The sequence below is a fragment of the Pangasianodon hypophthalmus genome, chromosome 9, assembly GCF_027358585.1.
Source record: "Pangasianodon hypophthalmus isolate fPanHyp1 chromosome 9, fPanHyp1.pri, whole genome shotgun sequence".
NCBI classification, from domain to species: Eukaryota; Metazoa; Chordata; class Actinopteri; order Siluriformes; family Pangasiidae; genus Pangasianodon; species Pangasianodon hypophthalmus.
This window is the reverse complement of record NC_069718.1, coordinates 16,353,363-16,366,117: the sequence shown is the minus strand read 5'-3', so window position 1 is coordinate 16,366,117 and position 12,755 is coordinate 16,353,363. Positions and strand designations below refer to the sequence as shown.

At 38.0% G+C, this 12,755-nt stretch overlaps 1 protein-coding gene across 1 annotated transcript in view; it reads left to right on the top strand.

The window, feature by feature from the left end:
- The first annotated feature begins 306 nt into the window (after positions 1–306).
- cpne8 (copine VIII) overlaps positions 307–12,755 on the top strand; it is a 39,399-nt gene continuing 26,950 nt past the window's right edge. The window contains exons 1-2 of the mRNA XM_026918700.3: positions 307–830; positions 9,507–9,547. Of these exons, the coding sequence (XP_026774501.1) occupies positions 727–830; positions 9,507–9,547 (145 nt within the window). The 5' untranslated portion in view covers positions 307–726. The remainder of the gene's footprint in view (positions 831–9,506; positions 9,548–12,755) is intronic.

Below are 12,755 nucleotides of genomic sequence, written 5' to 3'. Positions count from 1 at the left end.
TCAGTGCCTGACCTCACTAATGCTCTAGTGGCTGAATGAACACAAATCCCCACAGCCACGCTCCAAAATCTAGTGGAAAGCCTTCCCAGAAGAGTGGAGGTTATTACAATAGCAAAGGGAGACTAAATCTGAAATGGGATGTTCAAAAAGCAAATATGAACGTCATGGTCAGGTGTCCACAAACTTTTGGCCATATAGTGCAGATACTTAGATACATACTAAAGGTACAAAACCCTTTTACCCTTGATGATACCACACTAGTGACAAGGAAAAGTAGCTTGAGTTCTGAGAGGGTAGTGTTAAAAATGCAGATAAACCCCTGATACACTCATACCCAAACAACACAGATGCCAAGATGTCACCCAAATATCATCTGGTGGTCCTTTTCCAAAAAAACAAAAAAAGGACCAGTGAGTGTAGATAGAATGTAGATGTACTGAGTGTACTACTCTAGAGTCTTCACAGTTAATAGTCATTAGTTACACTAATTCACTAAATAGACTAACCGCCTAAGGGAGAACGAGGTGCTGGATGTACACAGTATAATGTTTTCCTTCATGGGAGATGAGGAAACTAGTGATCCTGCTGCTAGGCGCTCGCTCTTTCTCTCCCGCCTGAATTAGCAGCGCGCGTGTGACGTAGCGCGCGCGTCCGCCGAGCCACAGCGGCGCGGAGGATGGAAAGGAGCTCTCTTCACCAAAAGCTCTCGTAGTGCCACACGAAGCCATGTCTTCGACTAACAGTTTCCCGAATTTGGCGAGTATCGGCGACTGGGAGCCTCTCATCGCTGCCATTCCCGCCACCAAAGTTGAGCTGACGGTGTCGTGCAGGTGAGTGAAGCGCGCGCGCCCGCCCGCCCGCGCGCCCTGGCTGGCTGTGTCACGGGCGCACGCGGACGCATCTGGCAGGCAATTTTCGCTGAAAGCAGAGGAAAAGGTTTAAAACGCTGCAGTGGGAGATGTTCTCTGATTATTAGCAGTGTGATATCTGGTCTATATCAGCATGTATTTTCTGTTTCCCCGCCACGTTTATAGAAACGCGTAGATGCGTCTTGCAGAGCTTCCTACGTGTGATATTGGCTGTGAACGGAGTCCCCTTTACACACCCGAGAACACAGATGCAGCCTAATCACGCTTTTTAAACATTACAACATGTTTACTGAATTCTGAATTGTTGATTTCTTTTCTCTTTAGCACTCTGTGCCCCCAGTAACTGTATGTTAAGAAGTTAGGCTGTTAAGGCTTATGTTAAGGCTGCAGTCATCGTCCAGCTCTATGCATTGTTTGTGCACTGTTTTTCTATGTACTGTTTGTCTGTGCACTGTTTGTCTGTGCAGTTTGTCTGTGCACAGTTTGTCTGTGCACTGTTTGTCACTGTTTGTCTGTGCACTGTTTGTCTGCGCACTGTTTGTTACTGTTTGTCTGTGCACTGTTTGTCTATGTACTGTTTGTCTGTGCACTGTTTGTCTGTGCACTGTTTGTCTATGTACTGTTTGTCTGTGCAGTTTGTCTGTGCACTGTTTGTCACTGTTTGTCTGTGCACTGATTGTCTGTGCACTGTTTGTTACTGTTTGTCTATGTACTGTTTGTCTGTGCACTGTTTGTCTGTGCACTGTTTGTCTATGCACTGTTTTTCTGTGCACTGTTTGTCTATGCACTGTTTGTCTGTGCACTGTTTGTTACTGTTTGTCTGTGCACTGTTTGTCTATGCACTGTTTGTCTGTGCACTGTTTGTTACTGTTTGTCTGTGCACTGTTTGTCTATGTACTGTTTTTCTATGCACTGTTTGTCTATGCACTGTTTGTCTGCACACTGTTTGTGTATGCACTGTTTGTGTATGCACTGTTTGTGTATGCACTGTTTGTCTGTGCACTGTTTGCTACTGTTTGTCTGTGCACTGTTTGTCTATGCACTGTTTGTCTGTGCACTGTTTGTCTGTGCACTGTTTGTGTATGCAATGTCTGTGCACTGTTTGCTACTGTTTGTCTGTGCACTGTTTGTCTATGCACTGTTTGCTACTGTTTGTCTGTGCACTGTTTGTCTATGCACTGTTTGTCTATGCACTGTTTGTCTATGCACTGTTTGCCTGTGCACCATTTGTCTATGCAATGTCTGTGCACTGTTTGTCAATTGAGCAGATTGAGCATTCATTTCGGCTTATTAAGGTCAAGTTAGTCATCATCACAAATGAAGAACAAATCAGCTAACATTTAGTGGTATAATAATTATGCAATATAATCCTAATAGCAGAAACATTTTTGTCTGTTTGCTTCAGTGCTTCCAGTTGTAATTATTTTCATCACGGCATCTGAATTCATTTCCATCAGCAACTCTGAGTTCAATACTGACTGGTTAAGATCTGAAACTGTCGTCACGAAGTGTTGTAATTTCCCCTGACATGATACTATGATCACTGGTTTGAGTGAGCATCCTGACTGAAATGACAAAGAGAGTGACTATAGATTATAGTCTGGGGCGAGGCAAGAAATCTGGGGACTCCTGAGAAACACTCACATCTTATTTCTGCAAGTATTGAAATTTTATTACTTAACCAAAGCTGTAAACAAGTTGATTATACAATATAGACCTGCTCCCAGTATTTGTTTATTCATAACCTAAATATCTGGATTTTGAATACTTGCTTGTGTAAGCGGTTTACGCTTTCATTCACCAAGGAATAAAATGTCTTTAATGTGAAGGTTCCACAAAGTGTACATCTCTTAGTGTAAAAATATACCTATAATAAAGATCTATAATGTCTTTTGTGAACCAGAAAAATGATTGCATTTCGCAGTTCAGTGGTCTGTGATAAGGGTGAACTTTGAAAGAAAAAAATCAAGTTGCTAAGGTTAGATATCAGATTAACTGATACATAGCACATTTTGGCAGAATGGCCACCGTGCTCCAGCAGCCTTAAATCACTCCTGTAATTTGGCTTTGGCGGTTTTTGAATTGCGTGCTTGTATTTTTTTTAATTTTTTTTTTTTTAAATTTGATTTTGGTTTGCCAGTCATGCAATTTCTGATGAAGTTTTTGAGAACAGCTTTTTCAGCTGATATACATTAGGGTATGTATTTAAAAATATGGTACAATGGTTAAATTTGTTAATTAATACATTTACTCCTATACTGATTCTGTCCTTCAATATAGCTTTAAATAAGTTAAAAACAATGCTCATTTTCCTTACATAGTATGTTACCTCTGTAACCAAGGTGAGACCACTTGAGTTGAATAAAAGGAATTTCTTTGAGAAACTAGTTAAATTAAAATACTGAATCTTTGAAATAAAATTGTGTTTTGATTTTGCAGATTAAAATATATAGCAGTGGTTATGTTACTTACATAACCCATACAGGCTCATTCTATCCAGTCCACTGGGTGAGCGCAGTTAGAAGCTGAAACTCTAGCACCAATGGATTGTATGGTTATTATTGTTAATATTCAATTGTGGTACTCAATTAAATGTAACGTAATTGAATTGTAACTTGACTGTTTAACATTAACACACTGCTAAGAAAAAAGTATTTTAATTCAGTAGCTAAAGTTGCAAAGAATTGCTTACATGGTTTTGCTGTCTGGAATGGTTTGTCAAAAAATGTGTGAATGCTTTAAAGGTGTAGTCAGAAGTTAGTTATATCTGGCTCAAAATCCAATCCACACCCCCCAAAACACATGACTGTGTTGCCTAGGCTAGAATGCATGAATGTTAGTATAAGAGGCAGAGCTTTTTTCATTGACAGGCAACATGATTGACAGGTATGATTGACACATCCTTGTCCTGATTGGTTGGATATTAGGGTCCACATCATTTTGTTTTTTGTTTTTCTCCTTTTTACAGAACCTGGGGTGCCACTGACACTAAGGTTTTTACTCTGAGCAGATATTTTAGTGAGGGTGCTAGAATGTTAGGGGAACTGGACCAGATTTGAAAAAGTGTTCTGACCTAAAATCACTGATCCCTCCTTTAAGTCCAAAATTGCAGAAACTGCAGAACTAGCGTCACTGCCAGCCTGACAGAGGCTGTGAGTGCACCAAAAATAACATGATAAATGAACATATTAGTGAAATGCACAAGCGAATGTTATGTTAAATTCTTGAAATAATGGACAGTTTTATTAGGTGAAAACAGAAGCTATACTTCTGTCTCACACTGATCCTAACCTTTTAGTTAACCTTTTAATAGTCAAGAGGCAAAGAGTGTCTTTATTGACATGTGTGGTCTTTGTGTATTGAAGAGTGCAGAGTTGTAGGAGTCCGGTCAATACATGCAAACAGAGAAGGATAAAGGTGCCATGAATCACATTTTAAAGCTGCACCAAAAAGCACAGCAAATCTTAAGACTGCGTGCCTCCCCCAAGAGCATAGTCGGCAGCAGGAAGGCGGGTTCTATGGTAATATATTCTGTTATTTAAAACCTAATCAATGTAATATCTGTATATTGCAAAAAAAAGTAATACCTTCATTTGCTAGATAAAACATTTACATATGAACTAACTGTTAATACTGTACATGTCTGTGCTTGAAACAAAGTGTATTAGAAAAGTACCACCATCCATCTACACTGCAATTCTTACAGAAATCTGGCCTCTAAGACCAGTTATAAGGTTAAATTACAATACATCCTACGATACCTCCTAACAGGCAGATTACAGTAATGGATGGTGCCTCTTTAATATGCATACTTAAAAAAAGATTTGCACACCACCATCCTGTCACTGATGTCATCTTTAAGACTGTTAGTCAGATGAGTAAGCTTCCTGTTACCTGATCAGTCTGACAGAATGGAGGTATTTCTTTAATTTGCTTTTTATCATTTTTAGAAGCTGGACCGAGACCTATTTAACAGCTTTATCTAACAAACACATCAACATTTTATATAATTTTATGAATTGTACAAGCATCAAGTTGCTTCTATTTTGAATGACAGAAGAATATTATCTTAGATCTCATTTTATTTTGGTTTTCATGCGCAGTGTTTAAAAGAGATGTAAACAGACAACTGTCTGATGATTTTTAGATGGCCCAGTGGCTGTGAGCCAGGGCATAGCCTTATGATTGGCTTTTCCATATAGAGGTAGTATATAGCCTTACAGACTGAGCAGCATCAGCAGACTGAGGCTCAATGGTTAAAGGGTCTGGGTTACTGATCAGCACCGCCAAGCTGCCACTGTTGGGCCCTTGAGCAAGGCCCTTAACCCTCTCTGCTCCAGGGGCAGTGTGTCATGGCTAATCCTGCACTCTGACCCCAGCTTCCTAATGCTGGGATATGCGAAGAAAAGAATTTCACTGTACTGTAATGTATGTGTGATAAATAAAAAGTTCTTCTTCTTCTTCTTCTTCTATCAAGCAAACAGGAATATGGAGACAATGAAAATGGAGCATGTACAAATTCGCATGTGGCTTTTAAAGAGTCATGGCTCAAGTCAGAAAGTTAGACAATATTTCATACAACGCAAACTCAATGTTACCATTAATTATGTTTTAATGATAACTGATCAGTAATGAAATGAAGCTTTAGCCTCAGAATGGTCTAGTGATATATTCCTAACATTCTTTTGCCTCCTATAGATGCGGATTGTGGCAAAAGCCTGTGATTTAATGAAATCCTGACCAAATTGGAATCTGTATATACTTACAGGCTTAATGAGCCAGGGACATTAGCTTGTTTACAATCAGCCACTGTCACTTCAAACCTTTATGGATGAGTTCAGCACTGAAAATTATGTGGAAGATAATTGTACACGTCATGAATTTTTACTAGGAGCTCCTTTAAATTAGAATAAGTAGGGATAGCAACTCTTGAAAGTATAGCAAAGTGAGCAGGTGACAATAAAAGACAACATAAAGACAAGAGTGCAGAAATAGCATTCCTGTGTTCATCAGACTGCAATTGCAGGTGACAGCCAGCCTGTAACCCAGCTGGCTGACCTTATCTATCTGACTGTAAACAATCACTGCTAGGAAGAATAGGTTCCATCTCCCTTATATCTGCGCTCGCCTTTGAATTCTAATCATGTCTCTTGTGTACATAATAGGTCATTTATTTAAAAAAAATCATGAATTTTCCACTTCTCTAACTCACAGTACAGCATACTAACATTATACACTATCTATGCCACAGCTATTTACATAATCTAGACGAAGCATTTGAATATTGAAAACAAATATAGTACTGACACAAAGGATGCAAAACATTTGCACAGTGAAATGTGACAGAACCCATAGATTGGCCTCTATATGTAAATTAAATTAATTCAGCAGGCTATATCATTAATTCCGTAGTATGTATATATATATCTTCATTACTTTGGGGTTTTATCTCATATGTTTTGAAATGGTAATCCCTATTCTTATGACAGCAGACTTCAAAGGCTATTCTTCCTTTTCCCCCAAAGGCTTGAAGATAATAATAAAAAAAGATATGCAGATGTCTCCTGGCAGAAGTCCCTTTCAGAAGCACATTTACTGCTGCATTAGTTTCTTCATAGAACTGTTTTCTGTTGCTCTCAGGATTTAAATGTGCAAAAGTGATGACCATTTTTTCTCATCAGTACAGCATAATGGACTTATCAAGAGTAATAACAGCAAGTGTCCTTGAGGTGAAGTAAATCTATTCTATAATCTCAGCAAAATAAGGGGGCTGAGCTGGGAACTTTACATTTGGTGAATTTGTATTACTGCCATTAAAACTGTTTTAAGAAATTTGTCAGAAGCATACAGCATGCTCTTATGTTTGCAAATTAGTAGCAATTTCCACAGCTATATTTTTATTATGAGTTGCATAGATTAAGAGTGGGGTTAGCGTCATACCTTTTCTTCCAACTTAATTTGTGTAACATTGTAGAAAATCTAAACACATCCAAACATCATACATGATCACATAGCAATTTCTCATGAGATCAAGAAAAATGACTAAGTTAATAAAGCCTCATTTTTGTAGAGGTTCCTGCTATACTTGGTGAATATAGTTTTTTGAATGACATGGCAAGCTGTTCTGGGATTTTACAGTGCATTCACAAAGTAGTCAGACTTCTTCATTTTTTCCACATTTTATGTTGCAGCCTTATGTGAAAATGTTTTTTTCCCCACATCAATCTACACTCCATAGCCCATAATGACAAAGAAAAAATACATTTGTGATAATTTTGTAAATTTTTTTTAAAAGGGGAAAAAAAACCCTGAAATATCACGTTGACATAACTATTCCACCCCCTAACTCAATACTTAGTTGAAGCACCTTTGGCAGTGATTACAGCTTCAAGTCTTATTGGGTATGATGCTACAAGCTTTGCACACCTGGATTTGGGGATTTTCTGCCATTCTTTTCTGCAGATCCTCTCAAGCTCTGTCAGGTTGGATGGGAACCGTCGGTGAACAGCCATTTTCAGGTTTCTCCAGAGATGTTCCATTGGGTTCTATAGGGTTTGGCCAGGTGGCCAGCTCTAGGATGAGTCCTGGCTGTTCCAAACTTCTTCCATTTAAGAATTATGGATGGCACTGTGCTCGTGGGAACCTTCAATGCAGCAGGAATTTTTTGTAGCCTTTCCCAGATCTATCCCTCCACACAATCCTGTCTCTGAACTCCGCGGGTATTTCCTTTGACCTCATGGCTTGGTTTTTGCTCTGATATTCATTTTCAGCTGTTAGACCTTATAAAGATAGTTGTGTGCCTTTCCAAATCATGTCCAATCAATTGATTTTGCCACAGGTGGACTCCAATCAAAGTGTAGAAACATCTCAAAGATGATCCAGAGAAATGGGATGCACCTGAGCTAAATTTCAAGTGTCATAGTAAAGGGTCTGTGTTTTTTCTTTTTAATAAACTTGCGAAGTTATCACAAATCTGGTTTTTGCTTTGTCATTATGGGGTATGGAGTGTAGATTGATGTGAAAAAAATATATAAAGCATTTTAGCATAAGGATGCAACATAACAAAATGTGAAAAAAGGGTCTGAGTACTTTCTGAATGCACTGTAAATGGAAATGTGCTGTTTTGTGGTAGGGCTTAAGTGTAAATCTTTCATGAGAAGGATTCTCAACACACTTCTCCTTCTGCGTAGGCTCTGATAGACTCTGATATATAATGTGTTGAAAGAGCCATAAATGTTGAGTGTTCAAAGCTCTCAGTTCTCAATAGTGTTCTGCACAGTACACGATATGCTATTTGAAATGCTTGAATCTTGAGTTTGTTGAAGTAGCCTATAGAGCATTTTTCAAATACTTTATTATTTTACCTTATTGTGATTTTAATATGCTTACAAATAGATGATGACGGTTAAGCTGTAGTGTGTCCTGCAGCACCTGTTCTTCCCTTTTTCAGTGATGAAATCATTTGGCTTATAATGGTGAAACACACACACTCTATCTAGCATGGAGGAGCCAGCTATCACTTGTTATCAGTTTCCATGGTGCAACAGAGGAGAGAAGTCGTGCATATGCACTGACAGAATTCCGCTGGCCAAAAGCCTTCCTTAGGCTTACTGTTCCTGATGCATCACTCCTCATCAGTCGCTCCCATAACCACATGAAGTTCAGTTCTTTTCAGAGGCATTAAGTTTCTATGTTTCCCTAGAAATCGGGAAAGTTGTCCTAGATGGTCTTAATTTTCTCATGGCTTTCACATCATTACAGAAATTTTTCAGTTTTTTATGGGGCTTTGAATAAGTAATATTGTCTTTTCCTGGCTCTGAAAATGTATTTCAGTCAGAGAAACGGTCATGAAAGGTTTATGCGTTAATGTAAGACTGTTGGAGTAGAGGAGAGATGACACATTCTGGGACATTCTCTTTCAACCTCGCATCTGTGCCATATGGAGACTTTGTTCAGGGTCCATAAATTTTACATTTGGTTACAGTGGAAATCACTAGAAACATAGTGTTATTAAAGTTGTGATATTTATTATGGGTTCTTAGAGTTATTAGACTGTTTGACCTGCCACATGAATTCGATGGGTTTGATCCACATCTAAATCAAAAACTAAATAAATCAAAAACAAAACATTATTGTCAACTTGAGTCTACAGAATGTAATGCAGTGTGTTCTTTAAGGGCAAAATATAGGAATAAAAAGCTCCATGCACTGAACGATGTGGAATTTTGTTTGCAGTCAAAGTGGTCCAGACTGCAAAATTTTGAGAGCCTGTTCTCGTACCCTGCAGTTTTGGATTGTTCCTCTAAAATTATATGCTTCATCAAATGACTATTCATGCTCATGTGTATGTGTTTAAGACCTTACATTTGTGTAACTCTGTAAGTAATTTCACCCTTGATTTCTTTTTCTCAGTACTCACATGATAACATGCTGATACGTTATGCTGAGCTGCAGTGTGTGAACAGTTTGATATTATGGCTTCTGCTTGGAAGCTCATGTACTACTGCTTAATCAAGAACCAAATGACAGATTAAATCAAGTGGCGAAAACAAACGGGAGAAACATGCATGGCTGCACACAGTTATATTACAGAATATCTGGTGTGGTGTATTGAAACATTCTTCTATGTTTTTACAGAAATCTACTAGACAGAGACACTTTCTCCAAATCTGATCCAAGTAAGCTTTTTCTTCTATACCTTCCATATGTCTCACATAACATCGCTTTATGCTGTGCTTGAGTGATCTTTAATGTGACTGCACCATTTTCCCTGGAGCGGTATATAAAAAAATAATCCAAATGCTACAGTTGTGACGTCATGCTTATTTCAGTCCTCACATGCCAAAAATAGCTTGGTATTGTTGTTCGTTTGAGTGGACCCCAGCTACACTGTAGTCATCATTATTCACAGCACTGAATGATATTTTATTCTGAAACCTAACTGACAAAAGAGACAAAAACAAATCTGTGTTTACTTTACCCACTGGGAGGCAAAATAATCTGAATCAGTAATCAGTCTGGCCCAAGTTATATTACATTTACAGAGCACACTAGCCTGAACATGAATGTGGCAAGCAACGTTAATGCATCAGCAGCATTGCAGATAATATTACTGATGATTTGCTGTGTGCCAAATCAACAAGTGTGTGAGTACGATTTTTCATTCAAAGTGAATTTAAGCATTTTATGTTATGCTGTCTTTTGCATGAATAGGCATGTTTGTCTATTGTCAACTCCGTAATTATTGTCACAAAAATAATAGAAATTACAATGACAAAAAAAACCAAACCCATACACATCTCACTTGCAGTGTAGGCCCGGCCCATTTTGGGTTCAAATCAGGATACACATAAAGATGCCAATGTTTTGAACAGTAAACAGATACAGAATCAGATAGTGGCTTTGCGGTACACCTCTACACTTAAGCACACATTTTTCTACAAAATATTGGTTTCAAAATTATTGGCACCCCCACAGTTAATATTCATGTAATCTCTAACAAGATTGAAGACACTTCTCTAAGCAGAGCATTTTAAGCTGTTTAATGTTTGTGTTGACTGAGCTCATATCTAGAGACCGGGACCACTGGGTCATCGCAATATATAAATTTAGTATGCATAGTATGCATTCTGTATAATAAGATATATTTTGCTCATACAAATAATTTCTGACTTTTTATGGCCCTGATTGTGCTTAATGATATTTTATTTGTAATTTTTAAAATACATGAACTAACTTGTGTAGTTCAACAATCATCTGTCAGTTTTGTGTTGAATATTCTTTTATTTTCTCTATGGTGATAGAGAATATAAAGATTTTAGGCAACACTAGAGTTGATCAAAAGCACCAACTCAAAAGATTTTCTGTATATTGAAAGCAATTTGTTTGCATTTACTCTAAACATTAATACTTTAGTGTGCCAATAATTCTGACACATGTTTATGAGAAACCTAAGAAACTTATAATGATAGTGATGTTTTACTAGAGGAAAAGTTATCAGTTTCATCAACTGTTTGAGTGGAAAATTTTAATTATTGTGTGTAATGTTTATTTTATACGATCATGTTTTGCCCATTATTGTGAAGGGTGCCAATAATTCCAAGTTGACTGTAAATTAGCTGGAATTAAGATGCTCTCTAGAATAGGACATGTAAATGGGAATTGGCGTGTGTATGAGCGTGTTACATCAAGTAGAGCAGGGTGATTTTTGCTGAAAGTGACATTTCATATGTTTTATTGACTTTAATATTCAGTGTTGTCTAGTTTTACTGCAGCTGCATTGCTAATGTTTCACTCTCTTTGAGGGCAGATATAGTCTCTTTGTCTCTCTCTTTTTTTCTGTTGTTGCCAGCAATCAATTAGAGCAAGCCTGAGGACAGAACGCTTGTGAATGACTTAATGAATCAAATAATACTCCTGAAGATATTTTGCTTTGAGTAAGGCAGATATTAAGGTGTATTACTGTGAATATTATTGTGTTAGCTCAAGTAAAAATAGACTCCAGTTGTGAACTCCTGGTTTGATTCAGTCTCGCACCTCCCTGAATGCTCAAGTGTTTTTATGTTTTGCGACTGGCCTTGGTACTGAAGAAAGTGTTCTTTAGTTGAAGTGACCCATTTAATTGAGGCCCAGTGTCTCCTCCAGCTCAGATAGCTCTCTCTTGTCCTCAGACATGTAAAGAGAGAATATGATGGTTAATATAGCCTAATACTTTGTAGTCTCACATATCTGGCATATGTAACATCATGTAAGGAGTTTTTTACAAATTCAGCAGGAAACCTGCAGAAAGTGAAAGACAGAGAGAAAAAGAAGACAAGCTACAGACAGAGAAATTGTTAAAATACAGCACTCAGTATACCAACATCTTATGTACAAATGGAAATGAATCATGTCATAGCCTTTCCTTATGTAACAACTGTACACAGTATGTCCAAAGGTTAGTGGACACCTGACCATCACACCCATATGTAGTTCTTCCCCTGTTCTTACTATGAATAGTTCTTACTAGTTCTTACTATGACATTGTTGCTGCAAAGTTTGAAGCACACAATTGTATAGAATTTCTTTCTCTGCTGTAGCATTACAGTTTCCCTTCACTGGAACTAAGGGGCCCAAACATGTTCCAGCATGACAATGCTTTTGTACACAAATCAGGTCCGTGAAGACAGAGTTTACCAAGTTTGGAATGAAGAACTCAAGTGGCCTGCACAGAGCCTGACCTCAACCCCACTGAACACCTTTGGGATGAACTGGAACGCTGACTGCACACCAGGCCTCCTCATCCGGCTTCATTGCCTGACCTCACTAATGCTCTTGTGGCTGAATGAGCACAAATCCTCAAAGCCACGCTCCAAAATCTAGTGGAAAGCCTTCTCAGAAGAGTGTATGTTATTATAAGAGCAAAGGGGGACTAAATATGAAATGGGATGTTCAGAAAGCCCATATGGGTTGTGATGGTCAGGTGTCCCCACACTGCTGGCCATATACTGTATAGAAATTAAATAACCACACACATTTTCAACTTAACCAGCTCTCCAACTCAAAGCTTGTTTTTTTCCCTGAGACCTCCGAATACTCATGAATATTCAGAAACTGACAGCAAATGAATTCATATTGATTACTTGATGAATGCTACTTCTCAGATACACTTTCATAGGCCAGTCTGGTGCAGAATATAAAGTAGAAGAAGAGGAAATATTCAACTGTGAGGGCTGCAGAGCCTGAACTTATGACTCAGTACCTTAAAAAATAAACACACCATGGAAAAGCTGATTTTATATGTTATATTCTGAACATTTTATGATGCATCTTACTGCCTGGTGAAAGAATTAGGCAGATGTATGGTAAGTATTAAATAAAATCAGCTTCATCATAGTAGTATAATCA